Source organism: Bidens hawaiensis, unplaced genomic scaffold (assembly GCF_021521415.1).
Source record: "Bidens hawaiensis isolate Kalapana, Puna unplaced genomic scaffold, B.hawaiensis_p1.1 tig00000780_1, whole genome shotgun sequence".
Lineage (NCBI taxonomy): Eukaryota > Viridiplantae > Streptophyta > Magnoliopsida > Asterales > Asteraceae > Bidens > Bidens hawaiensis.
Window position 1 is genome coordinate 4,069,792 of NW_027491045.1, and position 27,751 is coordinate 4,097,542.

General features: G+C 35.5%; 3 protein-coding genes and 2 pseudogenes across 4 annotated transcripts in view; 3 read left to right on the forward strand and 2 right to left on the reverse strand.

The window, feature by feature from the left end:
• Positions 1-27,751, reverse strand: part of LOC143538731 (uncharacterized) — a 173,681-nt gene that overhangs the window by 137,570 nt on the left and 8,360 nt on the right. The gene's annotated exons all lie outside the window — the stretch shown is intronic.
• LOC143537175 (alpha N-terminal protein methyltransferase 1-like) lies at positions 2,687-6,179 on the forward strand. Its single transcript, XM_077031000.1, has 8 exons — positions 2,687-2,900; positions 4,120-4,264; positions 4,348-4,406; positions 4,526-4,645; positions 4,752-4,853; positions 5,260-5,314; positions 5,522-5,619; positions 5,814-6,179. The coding sequence occupies exons 1-8, from the start codon at positions 2,775-2,777 to the stop codon at positions 5,937-5,939; spliced, it is 831 nt and encodes a 276-aa protein (XP_076887115.1). The 5' UTR covers positions 2,687-2,774; the 3' UTR covers positions 5,940-6,179.
• LOC143537186 (E3 ubiquitin-protein ligase RHF1A-like) lies at positions 7,244-10,653 on the forward strand. The gene is made up of 8 exons (XM_077031011.1): positions 7,244-7,468; positions 8,293-8,339; positions 8,443-8,505; positions 8,611-8,701; positions 8,781-9,106; positions 9,348-9,455; positions 9,859-10,158; positions 10,378-10,653. The coding sequence occupies exons 1-7, from the start codon at positions 7,316-7,318 to the stop codon at positions 10,127-10,129; spliced, it is 1,059 nt and encodes a 352-aa protein (XP_076887126.1). The 5' UTR covers positions 7,244-7,315; the 3' UTR covers positions 10,130-10,158; positions 10,378-10,653.
• On the reverse strand, positions 18,003-18,437 carry LOC143536022 (putative receptor-like protein kinase At5g38990 pseudogene; annotated as a pseudogene).
• On the forward strand, positions 21,649-26,992 carry LOC143538690 (putative receptor-like protein kinase At2g39360; annotated as a pseudogene). The gene is made up of 6 exons (XR_013136294.1): positions 21,649-23,533; positions 24,723-24,883; positions 24,955-25,159; positions 25,280-25,514; positions 26,213-26,357; positions 26,626-26,992. The product of XR_013136294.1 is annotated as a putative receptor-like protein kinase At2g39360 (transcript).

The following is a 27,751-nucleotide window of genomic DNA, read 5'->3' on the forward strand; positions in this document are numbered from 1 at the left end:
ACTTTCGTCTTAATATAAAAAAGTACCAAAATAAAAAATGGCAATTGCAGCAACAATTGCGGTAACGATGGTGGTGGTCAGGCGTCGCTTGTGGTGGTGATGATGGTGGTGGTAGTGCTTGTGGTAACATTGGTGTTGGTGGTGCTGGTAGCGGCTGGCGATAATGTAGTGGTGTTGAAGACGGCGACGACAGTGCTGTTGGCAGTCTGGTGGTGGCGATGGCAATGGTGATGGTGGTGGCGTCGAGAAAACAGGTTGAAAGATAAATGAAATGACAAAATAAGGTATGAGGGAATGATTTTGATAGAATATGTTTCATGGTGTAATTGTTGATTTCATATCATTAATCAACCAAATATCTTTTTTTTCATTAATCAACCAAACGTTACCTTATTATATGACTTATAACAAGATTAATTTTGAGATTCGAGAAATTGTCCTGTTGTGAAAATAGTTCAGAGATTTTTTCAATCAAAGATGTTTAGTATCTTAGTTATTGCAAACTAGGGATGAGATCGGGACCGTACCGGTACCGTCCCGAAAATCCCGGTCCCGAAAATCGCGGATTCTTGGTACCGGTACCGTTACCGAAATATTCGGTTCGGTACCGGTACCGGTACGGGACCGGGACGGGACCGGTATTTAAGCTAAAATTTCGGTAAATACCGGTCCCGTACCGTACCGGTACCGGTCCCGAAACTCAAAACGTTGGCACCGATTCGGTACCGACGGTACCAAATCGGTACCGATTTCGGTACCGGTACCGGTACCAGTCCCGAATTTGCCCATCCCTATAGCAAACCACGTTTAATTTGACGCATTACTAATGAAACACGTGCGTTCGATCTTATTCTTGAGACCTAAACTTGATTATTCTTTCGTTAAGGGTGTGTATGTGAGCGTATGAATTATGATATACCAAAGTTATTTTGAGTATGATTCACCTTCAAGCACCTTTTAATTCGTCTACAACAAACATAACTAAATTTACAACAATTATCATACTTTATAAACAAGTTTAAGCTAGTTCACAAAGGAAATGACTTCAAACATCATTATATGATCATCATTAACATCCAATTATTCATCACGTAACCCCTTTTTACTTCATATAATCACTTATAGCTAATCAATTTGCGAATTCAACACGTTAACATCTAACGTTAAAAATCAATTGGCATATTAATCGTTAGGATTCAAGATAATCAACATTTTAGCCAGTATTATGGGAATTGGGTCTTTTCCTTTTCTTGACCCCTTGACTCGTATACTACATACTCAACTTATTGAGATATACATACATTTGCTTCACCCCATGTTTTAAACACGTATGCTTGATTAAACCAATAACATCTATAGTTTACGAACTTTGTTCTCGAGTTTCATTTAAAGGAGGAAAGAGAAATAAAATGAGGGATGAAAAATATATGTTGTGTTCCCGAGTTTCATTTAAGGAAGGAAAATGAAGAAAAAAAAATAAAAAGAGTGTTCCCGAGTTTCATTAAAAAGAAAGAAAAAGAGGGAAAATGAGAGAAAATGATGAGTAAAATAAAAGAATTTGTGTCTTTATAAATTGGAAAAATTTGAAAGGAAATAAAATTTATGAGAAATATGAGATGCCAAAAGAAAAGATAAGAAAAGAAAACCTTCTTTTTTTTGCTTTTCTTTTCATAAATGAACTCAAGAACACGTAAGTGGTATGGTTTCAAATGATAGGCTTCATAGTTTGCACTAAACTATTTAGTGAAACTAAATATCCTAAATTCTCAAAACCTTCAAATGATTTTCCTCCACTAATTAACACCCATGGGTTATTATGCACATCGGCTAGAGTACTAATCAACACCTTATGATTATATGTTCATTTACTATAATTTTGTCGGAGTTAAACACCTATTTAAGATGAATATGTAAGGATAAAACACTTATTTAACTGGATGTCCAATCCACTAATCAACACCCCAAGGGCATTATACAGATAAGCTAGTCCACTAATTAACACCCTAGGACTATTCGTACGCTTACTAAAAAGTTGTGGGCCAGTTTAAGAGGCATGTGCAGGGAAAACACACGCGTTTAACTAGATGTCCAAATCTAAACGCATATGTATCAAATAAATAAAAACCAAATATTATCCCAAACTGGTTTGGTTTAAAACCAGGCCGATTTGGTCAACCCATGGTCAAAACCAGTTTTTTAACATGTTTTCCAAATATGGTTGGGTTCAAACCGGTTTGAGAGATTTGTATTACCATTACGAATTGATCACGAACCGGTGAGCTGGTCATGAATCGAACCGGTTTGAGCTACAACTAGGTCATGTTTGAAACCAGTCCGTCGCCATGAGCTGGTTGTAGCCGAAGTCGAGCCAGGGTGGGTTCGAGCTCGAGCACGAAATTAAACGAGACAACTCAGCTAGGCTCAAGCTCGATTTTGAAGTTAAACGATCCTAAGACCGAGCCGAGCTTAGGACAAGTTTGACTCGGTTAAAAATATACGCCATCTCATCTCATGGCGTTTTAAATCAAATTTTTTAACTAGTTTTATTCAAGCTTTTATCGAGCTAACTACAACCCACGAGCTTTTTAAACAGACGGTTTCTTTCCAATTAAAATAAATAAACAAAAACCTAGACCAAAACCCCCCAAAAACACATGCTCGGTGCAAGCAGTCACTTGGGAGTGAATCTGAATCCATTAATATTATTATCGGCTGCTACTCATCAAACCCACAAGAGTTACCGAGTAACAGTACAATCAAACACCGGAAACCTGATGGAGATTAGCGGGTTAGACAGCAACGGCCGGCAATTCAAGAGCGCCGACGAGATGTGGAGAGAAGAAGTGGGTGATTCACAGAAGAAGCATGAGTGGTACAGCAATGGTGTTGGCTACTGGCAAGTAAGCTTATGTTTTAACTATTATTATTATTATTATTATTATTACTAAACCCTAATTTGACAAAGAAGGATATTTTATTATTTTAGTTTGGTAGCTCTTGGTTATTAGTTATTGGTAGGGACGTACGGGTGTGCGTGGTTTGGTTTTAGGCTAAAATGGACCAAAAACCGAAACTTAGGTTTTTGAATTAGAGTTTGAAAATAACTTATTGTGTGGCAATCATAAAAATAAAAACTTTGGTGGTTTTTACAAAAAGCAATAAGTTAAAAACGTGTGTGGCAATCATAAAAATTAAAAGTCTTTCTTTTATTTTAGCTTTTCTATTGAAATGGTTAAGAAGCTGTTTTCTAAAAGACACAAATCTTGTCATTTCAAATGGCTTTTTGAAAAAGCACGTATATCAATAAGCTGTTTTGAAACTCAATCCAAAACATGCTCTTATGAAAGCGTTTGGTTTCATTTTGGTTTTTTTAAGTTTCGCTGTTTTTGGTTGAGAGTTTGTAGGCTGAAAAACAGATTTTTAGGCTAAAATGGACCAAAAACAGAAACTTTCGATTTTTAAAAAGTAAAAGCCGTTCGGTTTTGCTTTCGGTTTTTTTGGTGGTGCTAATTGAGCTTGAAAAAGTTAGGACGAATGGCAATATTGGTCCAAAATAATGAATTTATGCTTAAATTATTTTTATTAATTAATAACTAATGGATAATTGAAGTATTGAACATTTGGGCTAAAATATATATATGTATTTTTAACGGTATTTGACTATTCGTGCTAAAATATTTGAGTTACATGTTTATTAAATTTTTATAATTTACTTCATATAAAAAGTAAGAAATGAAAACCTTGAAATTTGGTCCGGTTCTGTCTTTATCACATGTAAAACTGAAACCGAACACAAAGACATAAAACCAACCCATCGTTGTTTGCTTTGATTCATTTTTTTTGGTTTCTTTGGTTTTGGATCAGTTTTTTCGGTTTCATGCGCGCCCCTAGATATTGAAAACGAGTATAAACCGAATAGGCGAATACTATACTGATCTTTATTGGCTTGGTACCAATCGGTATCGGTACAATTGTATATACCGAAACCAAATGGTACTTATACCAAAAGCATGAAAAGCAAATACCGGTACTGGTACCAATTGTGTTTGTTCGGTACTGTACCAGTATGGCATCAATACTTGATGCAAGGTTGCTCATCCCTAATTTTGCGGTGTGAAGCGTGTGGAAGCATCGGTGGATGGTGTACTGGGCGGATATGCACATGTGAACGAGCCTGATATTAATAACAGCGAGGCTTTTCTCAATACACTTTTTGCTCGTCTTTTTCCTAACTCCGGAAGAAATCAGCATCTTGTAGCTCTTGGTTAGTTCTATATATAGCAAAACATAGCTTTTGGTTTCTAATGTTATTATTTTAATTATTGTGTTTAATTAAAATTGCTGCAGATTGTGGTTCTGGAATTGGGAGGGTGACTAAAAATCTTCTTATACGATACTTCAACGAGGTAATGACCTTTTTACCCTTCATTCGTTGTATATATACCTTAAGAATATGTTCAAAAGTAATTATAGAATTTGAGTTTTATGAAATAACACTGGCTACGTGAAATTGATTTGCTTGTAGGTTGACCTTCTTGAGCCCGTCTCACATTTCTTGGAGGCTGCGCGTGAGAATTTGTCTCCTGAAAATATGATGGTATCGGAGGAGCATAAAGCTGTCAACTTTTACTGTACTCCGCTGCAGGTATGGGTAAATACTATACGTGTATGTGTGTGTATTTATGCGTTTGTTATTAACACTGTACATCCGTGACAATAAGGTCTAAAGTTTTTTTGTTGAATTATATTAGGAATTCACTCCAGATGCAGGAAGGTATGATGTCATATGGATTCAGTGGTGCATTGGTCATCTTGCTGATGATGACTTTGTGTCATTCTTCGAGAGAGCAAAGGTAAAGTCGCATCCTTTTTTTTTCTCTACTTACGGTTTTAGTTTTCAAAGTCAAAAGTAAACTCTAAGTTACTGAATTTGCAAAAAAAATAATTTTTCATCAATTTTAAAAACTTAAAACTCAACTGTCGGGATAATAGTAATTTGACACATGGTTTTGTATTTAAAGATGCCAAATTGAAAGTTGGGTGGTCTCCTTTGATGTTTTCATAGTTCGATGGTCTTTCACAGACTTTGAATACTTTGTTAGCTGATACGATAAATCAAACAGAAATAGAAATATTACCAGAGAAGTAAATAATTTGGGACCATGTCGATTAATATGTTCTTTAGTTGTTTACACGTATATAACCAATACATTGGGTTAAATTGTTGTTTTTCTGACTAGTGCGTTTATTTATGTGTAGGCTGGGCTCAAACCTGGTGGATTTTTTGTTTTGAAAGAAAACCTTGCAAAGTCAGGTAGGTTCTCCATGCATAAATTTATTCCCGTACACATTATCGCCCTTTAAAGTGTCCAAATGAAATATATTTCTTGATTTCTCGTAAGCAGAAAATAAATGGTTGTGTAAAACAACCGGAACTTTTAAAGGACGATTGTTTTTTTTAGTTTGAGTTAAGGGTTAGTGTTATCAAAATATATCTGAGTTTTGACATTGACGGATTCAGGATTTGTGTTGGATAATGAAGATAAGAGCCTTACAAGGTCGCATATGTACTTCAAGGAACTCTTTAAGCGGTGTGGTCTCACCATATATGATATGAAGGTAATTCCGGTTCTTGTCATCAAAACCGACTGTTTTGGATATCTTAACTGAAAACTGTATGGTTTTCAAAAGCTGTTATTTTGTTGCAAATTGTTTTCTCCTTACAAAAGATTTCTATAGTTTTTTGTTCGAGGGTATTTTGGACATTTGACTAACGGTGGCCGTTTTGTTTATATGGATTATTTACGTAGCAGGATCAAAAGGGATTTCCAGATGAACTGTTTGCTGTGAGAATATATGCATTGACAACAGAACCACCTAAAAGAGCTGTCTCATCAAGACCAAAACGACAGTCGGTTAGACCTGCTATCATCAAATGAAGTGGTAGTTTAGGGTGTGTTTTTGGCATGTAGGAGTGGCGATTGTGTAACGGTGTGAAAGTTGTATTTGTGATTTTTATGTTTTGTTTGCTAATAGAAATAGTGTTCTAACATTTTTGTGTGTTTCAACATGTGTTTAGTCGATTTTGTTTTCGTAACTTTGCGTGCTACTAATTGTGTTTAACGGATATTGCTTAGATTTATTATGTTTGATTACTTCTAGTTTTAATGAACTGAACTGAAACCTATCGAGTTACCGCCGTGTACTCATTGGTTTATAGTAGCTACATAGAGAGGGTTTGGATTCTTTCGGGTTTTTGTTGAGGCAACTGGTAGAGACATTAGAGTTCCTTCGCGAATAAGTTTGAGCCGTCGCAACGCGCAACAACTTGAACCTAAAACCTCTCAAATTTGATTTTTTGTCATTACCAATAAGGCCGCCAACCTAGGACTGTAAGCAGACCGAATTGAACCGGGTGAGACCTTGTCCGTTAAGCTTTTGTTGGACAGGCAGACGGTTCACGAACACTCTACTGAACGAAAATTCGTGTCCGTTTCCATTCATTAATGAACTGAGTTTGTCCATGGCCGTTCATGTTCGTTCATTAGTATTATAAACGGATGCTAACTGACACTAATGGACAAACAAACACCAATGGACACTAATGAACGTTAATGGACAAACAAACATAAACATATCAAAATATTTTACATAAACAATAATGAACATTACATCACATGACAACTAAAATATTTAACAATTAACATAGTAACCAAACATATAATAATGTCAAAATAATGTTTTGGTGTTCAAAATCCACAAACTTATAGTGTGTCACGAGAAATAAACTTCAAGTTCTTCATTCTTCAAGGAATTTCAACATACGCAACACTATTAAACGAACGTTACCGTACGTGCTCGGACGGACGTTACCGAACATTCACGAATACTATTGAATGAACACAGTGTCTGTTTGTGTTTGCCCGTTAAGCTTACCGAACAAAATGTCCAATTCGTTTATTAAACAGACGAACATAAACGAACTTTCCATCAAACAAACAGCCAGACGTCTTGTTCGCTTACAGCCCTACACCAACCCCATTTGTCTCCAACTTGTTCCTTTTATAAACACACGTTTTAAAAAAATATATAACATCTAAAAACTTTATAAAAGATAACAATATAAAATTAATAAAAACGAAATCAATGTTGTTGACTTTTCAAAAAGTGTGCGTGTGAATCGGGTTATTATTCACCCTTCTTCTTCTTATTATTATTATTCTTGTTCCACATCCCATATAAAATTAACTCCCTCTTTCTTTCTCTCTACTTCTTTCTAGGGTTCTCTATTCTCCGGCTTATTCTTATTACACCAATGGACACCACACCGTCACCGTTACCGTTACCGCAGTCAACAGTTGGCTCGATCGGTGTTACCGTTAAAGATGATGACGATCGCACTTGTTCAGAAGAGGATGTGTGCAGTATATGTCTCGACTCCTTTGACTCTAATCATAATCCTCCCACTGTATGTATATATATACATATACATATAGATATGGACATATACTCTCTCTGCATTCTATTTAATTACTGTTTGTTGTGTTTATGAATTAATGAATTAGTGAATTATACATCTAATACTTTGATCGTGCTTCGGTTTTGATTGAATCGGTTATTGATGAATTAGATTAGGTGATTGACTGTTGACTGTTGACCTAATTTTGATGTGAAGTATTTCGGGTGTGGAGTTAGGTTGATCTGTATGATCTAAGTGGTAATTGAACCTGTATGGTGAATGATATGATTTGGAAAAAGTGGATTGGGGCATAGGTGTATCGAGTTGAGTTATGATTATTAGATACGTGTGTTGGTTCGTAGTATGATCATAATGCAAAACTCGTTATGCAGAGTGTTATAGAACTTGCCAGGCGCTAGTCGGCTGGTGAGGGGAGACTAGCGATTAATCGGAGTGGATTTTTTTTTAATGTAATTTTCAGTTATATACACAGACACATTTTTATATGTAATTTTCAGTTTTTATATTAAATTTAAAAAGGCTGGCTGGAATTTACAGAGTTTGGCGGGAAATTGTCCTGATATTGGCCGACGATTTTGGTCCGACTAGGGGCGATCTGGCCAATTAGCTAAAAATTAGTCTAGCGATTCATCGCTGACTAGTTCTAAATTTTTCCTACACTGATTATGCAAAATTTCATGGGCTGTACTGAGTTATCATATGTCTTTGAATATTAAATACAATGGCCTTTTGAAGATCTAAGTGGTAGTTGAACTTTTGTGTTGCTTTCAATTATAATAATTTGTATCTTTATGTTCTTTTTCTGTACTCAGGTGACCACCTGCAAGCATGAGTTTCATCTTCAGTGTATACTTGAGTGGTATAAACTATAAAACTACTATTTTTGTAACTTAAAAATACCTGCTTTGCTTTTTTTATGACTCTTGCACTTTTGGTTATTGGTGGTGGTTTCTTCTTGTCAGGTCACAAAGAAGCGAAGAATGCCCAATATGTTGGCAGGTGACCGTGTTGAAGGATCCATCCAGGTACAAAATGCCATATCATTGAAAATTCTAGATAACTTAACTGTGTGAGAATTAAAACTTTGATCTTATGATGTTTTATTTCATTTGCATTTTTAAATAACATAGTCAAGAGCTTCTGTCTATGGTTGAAGATGAAAGACGCATGAGGTCTGCGATCACGGTTCGTCATGTATACGAGGATCCTGAAGTTGATAATGTACGTTCTATGTTCAATGTTAATGCTTCTTTTGTGGCACGTTCACTCTCTGAGGTTTATCTTTGATCTGTTATTTCAGGATGTTGAGTATGTTGATCCCGAATTTGAAGAACAAGTTATTAGAACTCTTGAGGCATCTGCAAGAAGCAGGCACTATAGTAGAAGAAGGAACAACCATAGACATTTAGGGGCTGGTTCTTCACAAACCCATAGTTCAGTTCCTAGGGCTGATGCGTCAACTGGTCAAGAAATGTATACTTCACTTGAGGATTTCCATAGTTTAGGGTATGCTTCATTGCAGGACAATTTAGCTGGTTCTAGCTCGATGTCTACTTCCATTGATCATACTTCACCATCTGCGGGTTCACCCATTAGTCATGTGACATATCATACTCCTGAAAATAGGTATCACACCGTTAAGTTCTAATAACTTGTTCATAATGTTTTTGACCCATTTGACTCGTTTACCCCTTAGCCAAGTTTTCTCTTTTAACTTTTTGACCAATTAGCGACTAAAATGATGGTTTTGGGAAATTTAAATCTTCAAAGATAGAATTATGTTATGTCATTACCAAACTGACAACTTTATTGAAAGATAGAATTGAGTTTTTGGGCTCCACTATAACCTTTGTGAATGATGTTGCAGGGTTATTGATAGCCAGTCACCAAATGGTAGCCCAGGAAGACCAATATCAGCTGATATGCATGCGATTTCAGAGTCTGTTAAATCTAAGTTTTCTGCTGCTTCAGCCAGGTATGCCAATTGATTTTGTTTTCTCCTGCAGACAGAATAACACTTTATATGTTAACTAGTTTATTAACCTGAGGCTATTAGAAATGAAAACCTCCATTACTTTTATGTCTAGCGATATTATGTCAGCAATTGAATAAAGAAACAGATGTAAAGTGTTTTAACTCTTTTTAATTGTTTCATAATAGAAGAGTGTAGATATAAATTATCTTGTGAAATTCAATATTTTTATATAATGTGTTTTTTCATATGTAATCAAATAAATACATATACAATAAAAATGGGAATATAAATAACAATAGGTAAAGGGTTAACTGGAAGCTTTTAGTAGACGCCGTGTTTATTTTAATTTGTTGTATATAAAGATTTATTCTGTTATTCTGAGATGGTTTGGCACGTCTTGCAGATACAAGGAATCTATTTCAAAAGGCACTCAGGGTTTAAAAGCAAAATTACTTGCTAAAAACAGTTCAGTTAAAGAATTAAGCAAAGGAGTTCAGAGAGAAATGAGTGCAGGAATGGCTGGAGTTGCTAGAATATTTGAACGGTTGGATCCAACTTTAAAAAGAAATAATGATGGAACTAACTTAAACTTTTTCAAAGGAAAAAATACTCAAAATAATTCCGCTGAAACTCCTACGGATGTCGGTTCGAATGGAGAAACTATGCATCTCTAAGTTGCTTTTGGGTGCCCGGAGCTTTTCAGGTTAGCCATATCGCACCGTACTATTATTTTAATAAAAAGTTTTAAAACATCATGTTTTCTAGACTGCAATCCAACCAAACTGTTAAAAGTAAACCTGTGAAGACTGTCATCCCTACTGAATGAACACGTAGATCTTTACTTCTAGTTGCTCTTAGAAACATTAAACGTTCGGCCGTGAACCACAATCCGACTGACATTTTTGTTATGTTTTCTTTGCAGTGTCACCGGGAAAGAAAGTTGATAATAGCAAAGTGACGTATACTGAACAAATCTGCCATAGCCTTAATGGTTGGTTTGTTTGCGTCCTGCAATAACTACATTTGGCATTGTTCTAAGTTGACTTGTGTTCTAAAAAACATTGGCTTTATATGTAAGACTATAACTTTTATGTCTTTGTTTAAGATTACTTAGACAAGGTGGCGGTGAAGAGATGGAAAGAGATTTGTTGGTGAAATCCTTCTCTCTTGCCCATTTGTACTTTTTTTTTTGCCTGAGAACGTGATTCTGTATCACATTTTCTATAATATATGTTTGAACATTTAAAGCATTATGTTGTCATTTCTTTCTCTATGCATGAAGCCATGAACAACGTAGCTGGCGTCACTAAAAGGTTTTTTGTGTAGAAGAAATGAGAGGAGTTTACAAGTATGCCAAATTGAAATTTTGCCCGTCTTAAATGACCGATTTGTCTTGATACAGGGGAATTGGTGATGATTTACGAATGACACCCTATTAACCGTTACTTAAAGGGACACAACGGTTTGCTATGACGCGCTACGTATGACACCAAACCCTATCATAGATGTATACATTTGAAAAACTTGTATTTGTGTTTTAAGAAATGCGCACTTTGCATCGCTTCTGGGCGTAAATCTTATAGAAGCTCCTCAAGTGTGCTCTTCTTTCATCCCTGCTCGCATTTTCGACACGCGTAGAGTGAGAGATGAGCTGTCAAGCAGCATGGGAACAACAACTTCTATTCTTGGCCTATCCAATGCACTTTCTTGAACACACAATAATCCTATCTCCAAAAATCTTTTCATATAAATTGGGTCCGTGTCAATTCTCGGATCGATTATACTTGAAAGTGTCCCTTCCAACCAATATCTCTGAAACTACAACAATCAGTTCATCATGTCTGTTAGATTGTAGCTAACACTCTTCGTTTTTAATTTCATGACCATATGATTTCTCCTAACATAGATCCTACTTACATATTTGCGGGGGAGCACACAAGCCGGCGTTCTACGCCCGGTTATAGTTTCCAAAACCAACACGCCAAAACTATAGACATCTGCCTTGGTTGACACATTTGCACAATATATATACTCGGGTGTCTTATAATGCCTGAAACATGTGCAGGTATTAGCCATGAAAAACAATACAAAATGCCACAATTTCAAAATATGGAGTGCAACTTTCCTCATGTTGCAACTGCGTTAGGGTTTATGTTAGTATATATAAACCGAGTTACGGTTAAACATTATATTACGTGTGAGATGCAACTGCGTTAGGATTCATCTCGAGAAACATGAGTAATGTGTAACAGAGGCTTTTGAGTTATATTTCCTCTCTATATATAATATTGAGAGTTTTTTACGTTTTGTTGAGTTATTTCAGTTCGTCCTTGACTTGTTGGATGCTACTGATTCATTAGAAAGAACTTGACAAATGAGCATGGCATTACAAATGTTGGTTCTTTAGTACTAACCAGGGATAAAAAAGCATAGCCATCTCTCTCCGGGGGATGTCTATATATCTTGTATATAAGAAACCCGACAACGTGGGGTTCAAATTGTTGTCGGGTTCAAATTTTCATCCAAAAGAATGTTCCCAGGGTTTAAGTAATAACATATGATCTGTATGGGAGCATCCCTGTGAAGGTAGAGAAGTGCCCTAGCAACCCCTAGTAGTATTTTGTACCGTTTATCCCAATTCAAAAGAGTGCACCGCGGATCGGAAAACATATGTTATGTCAAGGTTAATCCATCAAAACTTAAAAGTTGATTAGTGAAAGAAAACGTCATTGATGTTTAAAATGCAGCATATGAGCACGAAAAATTTCTTTTGGTGACTTTGGGAACAATTTTAATGGTTAGATGGTTTGTATTGCTACATTTTATACTTTATTGTTTTGAATGTTGGTTGTTTACTTTTGAATGCTTTATTGTTATAGGATCCAGTTTTTTAGTTTTTTATTTCGTTTGTTTCTTTTTATGATCTTCCCCTTCGACTCAAACAAACTATTTCATTTTTAAACAAATCTTAATTTTAATAATCTTTAATCTTCTCATTGGGTAATATCAATTGACTAACGTAATCTCTAATTTTTTTGTTCTCATAAAATATATCCTTAAGTATAATACAATTTATATTATTGATGTATTAACATGTATTTTATCTGGCCCGTGTAATACACGGGCACATAACCTAGTATATATATATATAATGGGTTTGAATCAAATACAAATTCAATTAACGTACTAACTGTGAGAATCAATTAGTGTAATTATATATATAACATAGTGTAATTATAGTGTAGTGTAAATGTGTAATTAAAGTTAGCACGCTAACTGAATTTGTACGAATGTATGTTAACCTTCCCTAAAATTAACAACTAAACACTAGTTGTTTTTTGTTGAACATGTGCAGTCTCAGGCGTGTATATGTACATTATAAACTCAAAGTTCATACCAAACAACAAGCGATCAAAGCTTGCATGCATTGCAAATTCATAGACAAGGAACATAGTTCCTTCGGTACGGCAATATTTGGGTTCTTCAATGTGATATCCAAGCAACTTTGCCAAATTCTCGTGTTGAAGCTTTTCCAGTTTCAATGCTTCATTCAAGAATTTTTGTTCTCTAAGACTAAAAAAAGCTTTAGAAACTGTTGGTTCAGGCCCCACTCTAAGCACACAACACACTCGCGCATAAGATCAAAGAGAATGTAATTGAGTAGAAGAAAACAAGTGGAAGAAGAAAGCTTCTATTACTCAATTACATTCTCTTTGATCTTATACGCCGAGTGTGTTGTGTGCTTAGAGTGGGGCCTGAACCAACATTTGGTATCAAAGCCTAGGGCTCGGGAAGAAGGAGATGGCTGGTTTGAGAGTCGGTTTCAAGAAAGGGAGTATAGCCCTTAACTGCGGGGCAAACGCAGCAGTGGAAACCAATAAAGATGAAGGTGAAGAAAGTTCGGAACAACAGGTGTTGTTTCGGGGTGTTTAACAGCAGAAGACGAAAGCGTTGAGGTGTTTCGGTTAAGCCGTTGTCATGGTAGACGTACCAGTTGAGACAACAGGGTAACCCGTGATAAACACTTGTGTTCTGGGGCTGTTAGTAGTATTGAAAGGAAGAAGGTTCAGGGCTGTTCGGGTTGTCAAAATAAGAAGAGATTGACGTCGGAGAAGAACTTGCAAAGGACCGCTACCGGAAAGTGAATTCTGGTGGGAGGCAGAGAAGACCGTTACCGGAGAGAAGAACCGGTGAGACCGCCAAGACCGAAGACCGTATTTTTGCTGGAAGAGAAAGATGGTAGGCCGAAACTGTGAACAAAAGACCGAGAACGAGAACGAAGGGGTTCACAGCAGACCGAAAGAAAGAAAGAAAGAAAGAAAGAAAGAAGGCTGATCAAGATCAGCAAGAACGAAAGAAAAAGAAAGTAAGCAAGAAAGAATGATAAAGTAATGGCGGTGCAAGAAAGAAGAAAGAAAGAGCCGTCACAAGAAAGAAGAAAGAAAGAACGGGAATCGATCAGAAAGACGAAAGATAATCGATAACCGAAAGAAAGAAACAGACTTGTTTGGTTCGTAAAGAAAGAGAAAGACCGAACCGTATGGTTCGAATAGCAAGTTAGAAAGAGAGAAATCGGACCCGTGGGGTTCGTTCAGCAAGTGCAAGATTAGAGTCGGATTATTAACCGATAGCAAGCATGAATAGCAAGATGTAAGAAAACAACAAGTGAGCAAGATGATTCGATGGAAGCGAGCAAGAAAGGTTCGAATCAAGAAAGACAGTGGCAAGTTTAGCAAGAAAACCGATTTCGGTTTTAGCATGGAAAGCAAGAACGAATGCGACCAAGAAACGAGTATGTTGCAAGAACCGACATCAAGATTAAGGGGTGAATGTTGGAATTAATCATGATGTTACGGGTCAAGTCGGGTCACGGGTCAACCCATGGAGTGTGTCGAAGGGTATGGACCAGAAAAGGTCTAGAATTGACCAAGTTTGTAGGAGAAAAGGCTGGGAAAGTGGAAGTTAAAGTTGTTCTAAAATCAAGGGAACGTGGTTTATTATTTATGCATGTGTTTATTTTGTTTTCTTTCATCTGCCTAAACGAACCGAATCCAAAGCCACCCACTTTGATGAATCCCTTACGCTCGTTCTTCACACACCTACTCCGGTCTCCCCTTATCAAAGGCACCATGCTCTGATACCAAAGGTCCCTCACTCAACACAAACTACGTATATATGTAAAAGTGAATTGCAAGAAAGATAATATGCAGACTTCTTCTGTTTATTCGATGAAAAGGGTACTTAACAATATTGCTGCTACATGCTATTTAAAAGAAAACAAAATAAACACATACATAAAAAAATAAACCAGGTTCCCTTGATTTTAGAACAACTTTAACTTCCACTTTCCCAGCCTTTTCTCCTATAAACTTGGTCAATTCAAGACCTTTTCTGCTCCATACCCTTCGACACACTCCATGGGTTGACCCGTGACCCGACTTGACCCGTAGCATCAAGATTAATTCCAACAGAAACTGCTATACCTTCTCCACTTTGTAGCTTTCCCTGAAAATCGAAACAAATTAAGTGGACTTCCTGCAAAGTCTAAAAAAAATGTGTTCAGATATATATATATATATATGATTATGTTTACCTTATACAAGGAATCATCGGTTTTCAGTTGCGGAATTCTATTAGCTTCAGAGAAGTTTTCAGTTGCAACATTGATGGTATCGGTATCAAACTGACGTAATGGTTGGTTTTCACTTCCTATTACAAGTTCGAAAAGTAATAAGATATCAAAAATGATATAAACGTTAATGTATTTGTTCAGCTAATTCTTCTCCATGATACCTGACAAATGAGCCTTTTCAACAAAAACTTCCATGCCGGTGCCAGTGGGCGGCAATGTAATGTTGCCTTTCTCTTGTAAGGCCATGATAGACTCAAGACCAGTGGCGTATCCAGAAAAAATCTTCACAGGGTCGGAAATTTGTGGGCAATACTTAGGTGACTATCGGTATATAAATTTTTTTTCGGTCTGGCTCGACCGTTCTGGTCAGGTCAAATCGGTTCAGGTCAATAAAAAAAAACAATCAAACAAAATATCATATAACCAAAACATGTACCTGAAATGTCATTAAAAATTATAGTTAAAATATAGTATATCTAAAGTTGTTTTTAACTAATTTTCATTTTATGAAATTTCACCATAATATCATTTAGTTTGACGTTTATAAGGAAGTATTTTCTCATCTAGTTTGACATTCAGAAGAGCATAACCTTAAGTCAAGTAGCAAAAGTACACTGAAATATGCGATAAATAGGGATAAACTTTGTCTATGACTTAACAAATTCATACAAGTTATGCGTAAAATAATATATATATATATATATATATATATATATATATATATATATGCAAGTATATATGTGTAAAAATAGATAAATAATAGATTATATAAATAAATAAAGTTATAAAACTAAATAGTAGTATAACTGTAATCGAAAGCTAGATTATTTACACGTTAAATTAAAATGAAGTTAAGTTTGGATTAGACTCAAATCACATAAAATCTTTTATAGTTAAATACTAGTAATTTCATCTGGCTATACAGTGACAGACAAAAACTTTTAACTAGATAATCATAATATATATTTACCTTTTCTAATGTATATGTATCTATGATTACTAATTTTAAAAGAATAAACACTATCTTTAATTAATACGTAAAAAATATGGTAAACGAAATTTCCTTTTCGTTTATTGTTAAGTATAAAATATTTATTGTTTTAACATTTTCTAATAGGTTTGACTTAAATAAAGGGAATTGCAGAAGAGTGTACTTTTATGCCTATTTTAACTTAGGTAAATAAAAAACAAAATACATGGCATCTTCCCTTTATCATCTCCATTCTTATGTTCCAGAAACCTACCTGCAACTATGGTACTGCTGGAAAAAATTCCAATAAGTTTTTTATCAATCTTTTTTCATTCTCCATTTTTCAATAACTCATAGGGGTCGGAGTTGAAATTTCACAGGGTCGGTCGAGAATTTATCGTATATATAACACTAAATATTTTTTTTTCATAGGGGTCGCCGACCCTGTAGCTATACTGTAGCTCCGCCCCTGCTCAAGACGCACCACAACCTCGGCCATTGTAGGTAGTTGTTTTGGGTGCTCATGCAAACACCATTTTGCAAGCTGTGCAAACAGCTTCAAACATTTAGGAGATATTTGTCTCCTTATATTAGTATCAACAATTTCCTTCAGCCTACCACCTTTAATGGAATCTTGTGCCCATATTGCCAAAGCCCATTGCTCCTAGTCAATACTTCTATCTACCGCTCGTTTTCCACACAATACTTCAAACAGTACCACCCCAAAAGCATATACATCAGATTTTCTTGTCAGTTTGCCCGTGTAAAAGTAATCAGGATCAAGATATCCAAACATGCCTTTTACGCCAGTGTTGACATAAGTTGACTGCTGGTTTTTTGGACATATTTTGGACAATCCAAAATCTGAAATCATAGCCGCCCAACTGTCATGTACCAGTGGCGTAGCCACACTTTGAGGTGGGGGGTCCTCCGTCCCTTGTGAAAATTTTTTTTTACTAGTATATATGTGTTAAAATCCCGACTGACCCATGTATAATTTTGACCCCGACCCCTGTGTGATTTCGAGGCCGGCACAATGACCCTGTTGGGATTTCAAGAACAACCTTATGAAATTTGAGACCGACCCCAATAATTTTTAGTTGACATATTTACAAGTTTAATTATATAAATGTATAAAAATAATATACCAACTAAATTTGAGTTTAGTAGGAAATAATTAAAATACAAGTTTAAGCTCAAATGCTCAGTTAATTTGTGCTCAATTTATAAGCCCAAGTCTCAAACTCCCAACTTAATCTACATTTAAGCTAATTAAAAAAAAGGAGTATGATGGTAGAAGTAATAGATAATGTAAATTTAATGGATTAAATGTTTTAATTTAAAAAAATGTTTCAGCTATACATTATTTTGCTCACTCACTTCATTTGCATTGGTGTATTGTTTATTCGTTAATTGAAGTTACATCTCATATCATTATTACTCATTGCAACCGTATGCATTGAAATTTGCTTTTCGGCGATGGAGTACGTGAAGTCCAATTTGTGTAATCATATTGGCGATGAGAGTTTAAACGATGATTTTATTTATTTCATTAAAAAACAACCTTTTTATAAATGTCAAACTAGATGATGTTTTGGTTATATTTCAGAAAATAAAAGCCCGCGTATAACAAAGTTATATATATTATTCAATAATTATGCATTTATAATAAAGTTTCTCGTACTTTTCTTTTGTTATATAATTCTTTGTTTGATTATCATTTTTTTCTATATACATGACCGACGCAATTCGTCCCGACCCGATGGTCGAACCAGACCAAAACAAATTTTATATAGCGATGGTTAATTATGTACAGATAAAAAAAATTTTCCGACCCCTATGAGAAAATTTTTTGGATCCGCCACTGCATGTAACATTATATTTGAGCTTTTAACATCTCGATGTACAACTCCATGCTCAATACCCGTACCCGTGTGAAGATAATCTAACCCACGAGCGGCCCTATGCATATTGTGAGTCTTTGCACCCATGATAGAGGTGTTTGGTGTCTATGGAGATGGTCTTCAAGGGTTCCACGTGACATATATTCGTAAACAAGTATCATTTCTTCCCCTTCATTGCAATAACCAATCAAAGACACCAAGTCACAATGCCTGAGTTGAGAAAGCACATTCACTTCAGCCCAAAATTCCGATGCTCCTTGCTCAGAAGTTGAATCCAGCCGCTTTATGGCAACAGTTGAATTATATGGTCCATTAGCGATGGTTCCTTTGTAAACCTTGCCAAACCCCCCACGGCCTATGATCAATGTTTTGTCAAGGTTTCGGGTTGCTAGCCGGATCTCAGAAATCGTAAACTGGCGACATAGTTGTGGCGACACTGAGGATGAAGATCCAACCTCGTGACTAGGCACAAACATGGGATATGGATATGATTATATGAGCTAGGACAAGAGCTGGATAGTAACCTAAATATATAGATACATTGGAAAAAAGATTCTTATAGCTTTATCATAGCAAACATAAAGATTAATTATAAAGAATAGAGAAAATATATATGTTTCAGGCATCAATTTGGTGGTTGGAAACATGACACTTTCTAGGAAATTACGTTATATTGTTGTATTTTACACAGATAGTACAATGTGCTTTAGAGTTACATTTTGCCGGCTGTCTATATTGACATTTTGTCCTACTCACAAGCATCTATGCCTTTTGACAATTTTAGGTGGTGCTAATTAAGAGGTCTTATTTTTAGCTTATAGTTTGAAAAGTAATATAAGAAAACAAGTTGTATAAGGAAATTAATACAAATATGATATTCTCATATTCAAGAATTATAGGAAAAAATATTGTAATGAGAATATCAAACTCTTTTTCTGATATGTCAAATTTCAGCAATTGGGATTTCTTATTGGTAGTTATATTATGTTTTTAGGGTAACTTATTCTACAAAACAACTTATTCTACAAAAAGGAATAAAAATGAGAAGGATGAGTATAATTTGTGACAAATAAAACCCTCAAAAAATAATAAAAAATCAATATCATAACTGAAAATATAAATACAAAATAAAAAAAACAAAAAAACTAATGTAGTCTAGGTCTCGACCTTTCACGGACCGAACTTCACCTAATTCACGTCGGAAGTCCTCCTAACCATCTTGACCTATCCCGAACACCCAACCTTCACTGCGGTCGACACACCCAAAGTCCTCTCGGTTCACCCCGAATCAAATTTACCACACTTGTAACATATAACATGGCACCACGTTGGACTTGTTCATTAACATCTTGACTCTTCACGAATCAACGACCTCTTCCTCGGCCACATCAAAGCCACCGATTAGAACTCCAATGCCATAATGTTTACAACCGTGTAGTTTTTCAATCTCTTCTTATCTTTGACAACCCGTAGCTTTTCTCGACCACACATGTTCCAAGAGGCCTCTTGATATAATGCTAAATATATATGTTTCCCTTGTTTATTTTATTTAATATTTTAATTGTTTTTGTCCGTTTTTAGTCAAGATTTGTATACTACTAACGTTTTTGTGTGTCGTAGGTTCCGGGAGTTGATCGTGATTAAAAAGGGCGAAAAACGAGTCAAAACGGAGTTCCGGAACGCGTCAGGAAGGGTCAGAACAGAGAACCGGTCAGACCGGGCCGGTCTGACCGGACCCCTTGGAAAAGCACGCCGCGCCGCGCGGAGGGGTATCCTATTTCTCGTCGCGCGGCGCCTAGGGGTAGCTGGATGGGCTTTTAATTCGTTTTTGCGTCTAGACGGGCCTTGTTTTGGGTATTTAAACACCTTTAACTTAAACATGACATAACCTGAAAAGCCACCAGCTGATTTGGAGATTCCTTGGAGCTATTTTACGAGTCTTGTGGTGATTTTGAAGACAAGAGAACATCCGGTGAAGAGCTAGACGTTTCAGATTGAAGAATACGGGTTTTATCACCTTTAATCTTTCGTTCTATATTATTTCACCATGTTTTCGGTTTTGATTGTTTTGTTTGATTTAGACTTTATGATGCTAGGCTAAATTCCATAGACTACCTAGGTCGTGATGAACCTTAGTTCGGTTTGATTTTATTTGGATTTCGTTTCGTTATGGATTTTATGTTCTAAGTAAACTGTTGAGTTTTGACTTAATTAATGCGTATGATTGCTTGGTTTTGTTTACTTGAATTTATTGTTTCACATTGCCCTTGTTGATTGTTTCATAGGATAGGGTTTTGTTAGGTCATTTACTGTGTGTTCTTGACTAGTTTGTGATTAATATGCATTAAAATCATAGAAAAAATGAAATCAATTAAATAGATAAAAGATGAGCTGCTAGTCTATAAAGCTGTAAAGTGATAGGCTATTGATAGATCTTTGCTTGTCGGGATTGATAGATTTAGTTCTTTGTAAGGAGTCCGTCGGTGTTTGATTGTCAGCTTAGTCTATTAAATTAATTGAGTCTGCTTTGCTATCTTTTGAATTCCGCGCTGTAAGGTAGGTTTTCGTCATAAAAGATACTTAGACATAAGCGATTAAATAACCGTAAGAAAGTTTAATATTTAAAACTGGTGAGCCTTAAAACTTGTTAGAAATCCATAGGCGTCTTCTTAAAGTTCAAGGGTCCTGTTCGGGTTTTCTGTCAATGGTCTATTTTTTGATCCCAGTTCCATAACTTGCGTTTTCCATTTAACTAATAACCGTAACTTTGGGGATTCTGGCCTGGGTAGTTATCTTTGTCATCTGAATTAATCTAAGTGTTAAATTGTTTATTAGTTTAAAATTAATTAGGGTTTAAGGTTTTTAATAATTAATTAATAAGTAATGATTATTATTATTATTATTATTATATAAATTAGGGTTTGTTTTTATTATTATATTATTTGTTTTATTATTAGTTAATTAAAGTAATCATTAGTTAATTATTATTAATTCTTAATTATTAGAATTAAATTCACCCTCAAATATTATTAATAAATAGTAGTGTCTTGTAGTTGAGTCTAATTTGCTAGTTTCATAATTTAAAGAGTCTCATGGGTTCGATATCCGGACTTACTTAGCTATACTAGAGTCGATCGGTTCACTTGCCGATTAGTAGTTTAAGTTAAGTTTAAGGGTCTAGAGTGTTACTTAGTGTCTAGATTAGTATAATTTTAGTTAATAATTGTTTGACTACTTTTAGCACATCACCTCTCCACCGACGAAGAAAACAAAGCCACCCTCTTATAACGTTTTCTATCAACTGCTAAACGAACCGAATCCAAAGCCACTTGCTTTGAAGGATTCCTCACGCTCATTTTTCACGCATCTATGCCGCTCTCCTCTTATCACGAAACCATATGATCAAGGCACATGCACAAACATTTTGCTGTTGTCATTGGTTATATAAAAGCTGCACAAACCCGCAACTAACATCCGAACAGCCTTGAACCTTCTTCCTTTGATCACCATTAACAGCCATGGGACATCCCTCTCTGGTGGCTAACTAGTCAACTTTTGTAGGTCTCCTAAAACAGGATCTAACATAGCGAACGGATTTGTTCTTGAACGATCGAGACATGTGCGTTGAAATCAAACGATCAAACAAACTAATATAAAGATATTATGGATAGTGAACGATTCTGTAATCGGTAATAAATCATGAGATATAATAAACGAACTGATCCCACCCAAGGTAAGCTCCCCTTGGGTGGTTGATTACACATGGAAAACAAACACATAAATATGACAAATAAAGTCCTATTTATAGCAAAAACCCAAATAATCTAGAAGCCTTCTCTCTGTTGAAGATAAATGCGTGCACCGAAAGCTCTCGTCTCAGATAAGGATTTCTCGCCGACTTTAACTGCATGATTGACCAAAATATATATAACGAGTTTCGCCACATTGATATCGCCTATGAAGCACGGGGACGCCCTAAAGGATGGAGTACCCGCCCGGGGATGTTTTGGGGATGGAAACGCCATAAGGACGCCATGGAGACGTTCCCTAAACGTTTCTGGTATTGGGGGACGACTGCAAAACGATTCCGTAAAACGAGGACGTCAACTAAAGGTTTCAGGGACGACTTTTACTGGATGTTTTATTGATTTGGACGGCTTTTAGAGGCCGAGAATTCCGGTGTTTCCAACCACCAATTTATTGATTTGGACGGCTTTTACCGGATATCGCAAGTCACAATTTTTGACAAAACAATTTCGAACCCAAAGATCTTAAAAATATCAAAATATCAGTCAATGCAGGACGAGCTATTCAACATTATCTCAACTTAATTACACCACAATTTCATAGAAACCGTGTTCCAACCACCAATTTGGTCCCTCTGATGTAGAAAATTATTTTATACTTCAGTTGACTTGAATGAATTTCTTTAGTTGACTTGGATGAATTCAACACATTATTTCATATCTATAAATTTGGTTGCATATTTGGGGATATATACTATCCTCCTGCTTCGTATCTATATCTATATCTATTACTATGTTTGATCCTACCAGTCAGTCATCCTCAGAGTCATCACAGCTATGCCGCCAGTTTACGTTATCTGAGATTCAGCTAGCAACCAGAAACTTTGATGAGTTATTAGTCATAGGCCGTGGGGGGTTTGGCAAGGTTTACAAAGGAACCGTCTATGGGGTAAATCTTTTGGCTGTTGCCATAAAGCGGCTGGATTCGACTTCTAATCAAGGAGCATCGGAATTTTGGGCTGAAGTTAAGATGCTGTCTAAGCTAAGGCACTGTCACTTGGTGTCTTTAATAGGTTATTGTAATGATGAGCAAGAAATGATCCTTGTTTATGAGTATATGCCCCATGGAACCCTTGAAGATCATCTCCACAAAAGCCGAACATCTATCCCTTGGGTTCAAAGACTCAAAATATGCATAGGGGCTGCGCGTGGGCTAGATTATCTCCACACGGGGACAAATAATATTACACAAGGAGTTATCCACCGGGACGTGAAAAGTTGTAATATCTTGTTACATGACAGTTGGGAAGCCAAGATTTCTGACTTTGGATTGCCTAAAATGTGTCCAAGAAATCAGCCGTCTACACACGTCAGTACTTTCGTGAAAGGCACGTTTGGATATCTAGATCCCGATTACTTTGCGTCTGGGAAGCTTACCAGGAAATCCGATGTGTATGCCTTCGGGGTAGTACTTTTTGAGGTCTTGTGTAGGAAACGAGCAGTAGATACAAGTATCGATGAGGAACAATGGGGTCTGGCTAGATGGGCTCAACACTCCATTAAAGAAGGCAGGCTAAAGCAAATTGTTGATACTGATATAAGGGAGGAGATATCCACTAAATGTTTAAAGGATTTTGCTAGGCTAGCAGTTCGATGATTACATAGCCATCCAAAACAACGAACTGCAATGGCGGAGATAGTTGCAGGTCTTGAGTCTGCACTAGCCTTACAGGAGAAAGCCAACAAAACAAGGCGTGGCGGGGGCATGACAATATTTGGTAGAAGAGTATCGATGTTCGTCTTTTCATCCAATGGTCAAAACTCAGGTATGAATTGACAAACAAAATTTCCAACTCTTTATTATTAAGAAAAGACAAACTAAAGAATTTAATAATATTACTTCTACATCAAGTTTATACAACCCCTTATTCTAATCCTACTAGAAAATGAGGCATTTTTCTACGACAGTTTTCGTAGGAAATTTGTTGGAAAACCCACTTTCTAACAATTTTTCAACAAAAAGGTTAGTTGGAAAAACACATGTTTGAAAATCATTTTCAACATTTTTCCAACAGCTTTTAACAAAATTGCTACAAAAATTGTTTGTTGCAAACTTCCTAATACATTCCTACAAAAATGTTTGCTACAACATTCCAACGAAATTCCAACAGATAAAAAACTAATTTTAACAAAAAAATTCAAGTACGCAATACAAATTCCAAAAAAATCTGATATATATAATTTTTATAGGATTTTGTTGGAAAGTTAGCAACTATTTTCCAACAAAAAATTGTGTTGTCACTATGTTGTTGCAAATTGTAGCAATGTTATAGCTAGTTTTTTTTTGTTGAAAAGTCGTTTGAAATTTGTTGAAATTACTTGTCGTAAGAAATTTGTAGGAACTTTTTGTAGGAAATGTATTGTTTTCTAGCAGTGACTCAAGTTCAAATACACAACTTGAATCCAACACAAATAGGATTTAGGATACGACTGATTTAATTAAAATAAGACTAACTTATTAATAAATAATAAAAAAATTATTATTTAAAATCTCCTCCAAGCCACCCAGTGAGATTTACCAAACCGCCCTTAATGAAATAATATCGCAACGTTTAATATGAATTTGTGTAACAGAAAGTAACATTATTTTGCCCCTTATGTCAATCCAGTTGATCAACAACTACATGCTTTTTTTTCCCTCATAAGTTGGATGCTTCATTTTCTCTTGTTTATCTATTTTTTCTTGCCACACACTTTATTATTATTATTATTATTATTATTATTATTATTATTATTATTATTATTATTATTATTATTATTATTATTATTATTATTATCTGCAACTTTCCAAATTTGTCTCTTCAACTCATCCAACTTATAACTCAGAATATAGACCAAGAGCTTGTTATTTTTGGACGATCGTTAGATATCTTACCATTATTCTAACATATCGGTACCTAACAACTTGTTATTTTATTGTTTCACATGCAGTAGAACATATAATAGAAAATATAGTAGAAAGTAGAAGTTCAAATTCCTTGAAGCTATTTTTGGATATGGTTGGAGATGAAAGCAGAATGTCATACGAGTTTGATTATGATACTATTTGTGTTGCAACTGATAACTTTACTGATGCTAATATAATTCCACAATCCACATTTGCTTCCATGTATAAGGTATCCACAATCACACGCCAAATTACCGATTCCAAATGCTGCCACAACTTTAACTTGATTGCTCTTTTCAGGGGATGTTAGAAAATGGACAAAGAATAGGAATTGCACAACCTTATTCTAGTTCTAAATGTCATAGATTTGAAGATTTATTGTCGCTACTGGTACGACTTCAACATGAAAATTTGCTTAAGTTGCTTGGATATTGCATTAAAGAAGCAACACCACTCTTTGTGTTTGAGCTTGCAGCAAGTGGAAGCTTGGATAGCTTGATATATGGTATGCATTTTCGTTTTACATCTGATGAAGTTTATATCATGCCGTTTTTAAAAAGCATATTATATTCAATGTGTGGAAATAACTTATACAAACATGTATTTTGTGATTCTGTCTTTGTAGATCCAAATGGCGTTGTTTTGGGGTGGAATGAGCGGTACAAAATAATACTAGGTATTGCAAGGGTACTTCTTTACCTTCACACGAATGCACCCATCCGGATCATACATGGTGATGTTCGACCTGAAAACATTATTCTGGATGAAAGCTTAGTGCCTAAACTATCAAATTTTGGATTTGCAGGATGTTTAATCGATGAGACCGAGTGTGTTGATACAGACGTGATTCACTGGACCTCGTAAGTACATATGTGATTCAGTGGACGTCGTATACAGAAGTGATTTTGTATATGGTCTGCAAGATGCTAAAATGATATTTTTTTATCAGTTTTAGATTTACTACTAGATAATGAGGCATTTTTCTACAACAGATTTCGTAGGAAATTTGTTGGAAAACCCGCTTTCTAACAATTTTCCAACAAAAAAGTTACGTTGGAAAAACACTTGCTTGAAAATCATTTTCAACTGTTTTCCAACAACTTTTCTAACAAAATTACTACGAAAATATGTTGTTACAAACTTCCTACAACTTTCCTACAAATATGTTTGCTACAACATTCCAACAAAATTTGAACAAAAAAAAAATTAATTTCAACCAAAAACAATTCAAATATGCAAAATATAAATTCCAAAAAAATGTGAAATATTTTTTTATTGGATTTTGTTGGTAAGATAGCAACAATTTACCTTTAAAAAATCGTGATGTCACTATGTTGTTGCAAAATTGTAGCAAAATTATAGCTAGTTTTTTTGTTGAAAAGTCGTTTGAAATTTGTTTGAATTACTTGTCGTAGGAAATTTGCAAGAACTTTTTGTAGGAAAATTTATTGTTTTCTAGTATTGTTTTCAAGGTCTCAGCATATTGTAGCAAAGTTGCATATTATGACATGTTTGTTTCTGTTATAGAATATTAATACCTGCATATGTGATGTGGCAGGGAACACACAGCACCAGAGCATAAATTGCATGGTCATCTATCAACTAAGTCTGATGTCTTTAGTTTTGGCATGCTGATATTGAAAATTATAAGTGGACGTCGGACATACAATGGCATTCCTGCAGCTAAGGAGAACTTTCAATACGTAAGTGTGATTATAGATGACTGTAATTAAATATGACAGTTTTAACTCATTTACTTATCAGTTGGCATTCGAGTTGTGTTTTTATCTTGAACAGGTTAAAAGTGTAAAATTATAAGAACTAAAAGGGAGACAGGTCAAACGGATAGAAAGTTGCATAAAGTCTATTTTTAATGCATAAAACATCCAAAATTGTACCCAAATATTTCTTACCAATCCATCAACTTTTCTCAAAGTGTGTTCCTTATAACATGCTTGTTGATTGTGGTAGGCTTGGGCGAATTGGTGGGAAGGAACATCTTCAGTTCTTGTTGATCCTGGAATTGATGCAGATTCAAGTTCTGTAAGAAGATTCATCCACATTGGGTTGTTATGTGCTCAACCAAATGCAAATGACAGACCAACAATGGTGGAGGTCAATCGCATGCTGCTTAGCAGTTCGTTTCTTACCCTCCCTATTCCTAAAAGTCCGGTGCCACCACAAATTATAGAGGATTTGGCTTGTATAAATGCTGAGATAGTCGAGGAATCCATATTGGAGATGGGACCCCGATAAACGAAAGAGGTTTATGAATAGGGTCGTATCTTTTTATCGTACTTTGTGTTGGAAATTTTGTGTTTTTTTGAGTTTGCAACTTCTGGTTCCTTGCACTTTGCAAAAACTATCTGGTTGTTTATGCGGGGTCTAGGTCCGGACGTTGATGACAAATCAGTCTTGACAGTTCAATATGTTCTGCTTATATGGCTAGTTTCGTCTTTAGTAATATTTATCTTTCTCAGTTTTACCCATTTACATTTATAAAGTAGGGTAGTCCAAATTAAGACATTAATAAGAACATATCTAGGAAATTTTGATCTCATCAAGTCAAGAAGGAAACAACATTCAAAATATCATCTATCAGCTTGACTCTCTAAAACTGCGGTCAGTGGTCTGGGATAGGAAAATCGCTCGGTAACGGATAGAAATTGAATTCGAAACTAAAACGGATAGTTCAACGACTGATTTCAGATACAGATTCACCACCGAAAACAAACCGTTGGGCTGCGATTTTTTAACCGAAGATACAGACACACCACTCCGGATAAGAAACCGTGTCTAAGATCACCATTCGAGATGCCAAAATCGAGCTGGCAAAGACAAATCAACTTTACTCAAAATCCATTGAGAAAAATTAACCAAAAGTTTTTTTTAACATAAATCATCTGCTTGACTTTCACATTTTTATGATACATATAGGAACTAAAAAAAAAGAAACTAACTAGAACATGGCCACATGAATTAAGCTAGTAACTGACACAAAGTTGAACGTGAGCTAAAATAATAAACTGCAAATACTTAACAAAATAAACTAACTCAGAAACAAACGTTGCATGGACGGAAGACGTGGCTATGACCG

Bases quoted from the DNA above. Each gene is read 5' to 3' on its own strand.
- LOC143537186 (XM_077031011.1), top strand. From the start codon at position 7,316: ATGGACACCACACCGTCACCGTTACCGTTACCGCAGTCAACAGTTGGC. The intron at 9,107-9,347 runs GTATCACACCGT...ATGATGTTGCAG, and splicing joins TATCATACTCCTGAAAATAG to GGTTATTGATAGCCAGTCAC. The intron at 9,456-9,858 runs GTATGCCAATTG...CACGTCTTGCAG, and splicing joins TTTTCTGCTGCTTCAGCCAG to ATACAAGGAATCTATTTCAA.
- LOC143537175 (XM_077031000.1), top strand. From the start codon at position 2,775: ATGGAGATTAGCGGGTTAGACAGCAACGGCCGGCAATTCAAGAGCGCC. The intron at 2,901-4,119 runs GTAAGCTTATGT...TGCGGTGTGAAG, and splicing joins ATGGTGTTGGCTACTGGCAA to CGTGTGGAAGCATCGGTGGA. The intron at 4,854-5,259 runs GTAAAGTCGCAT...ATTTATGTGTAG, and splicing joins CATTCTTCGAGAGAGCAAAG to GCTGGGCTCAAACCTGGTGG.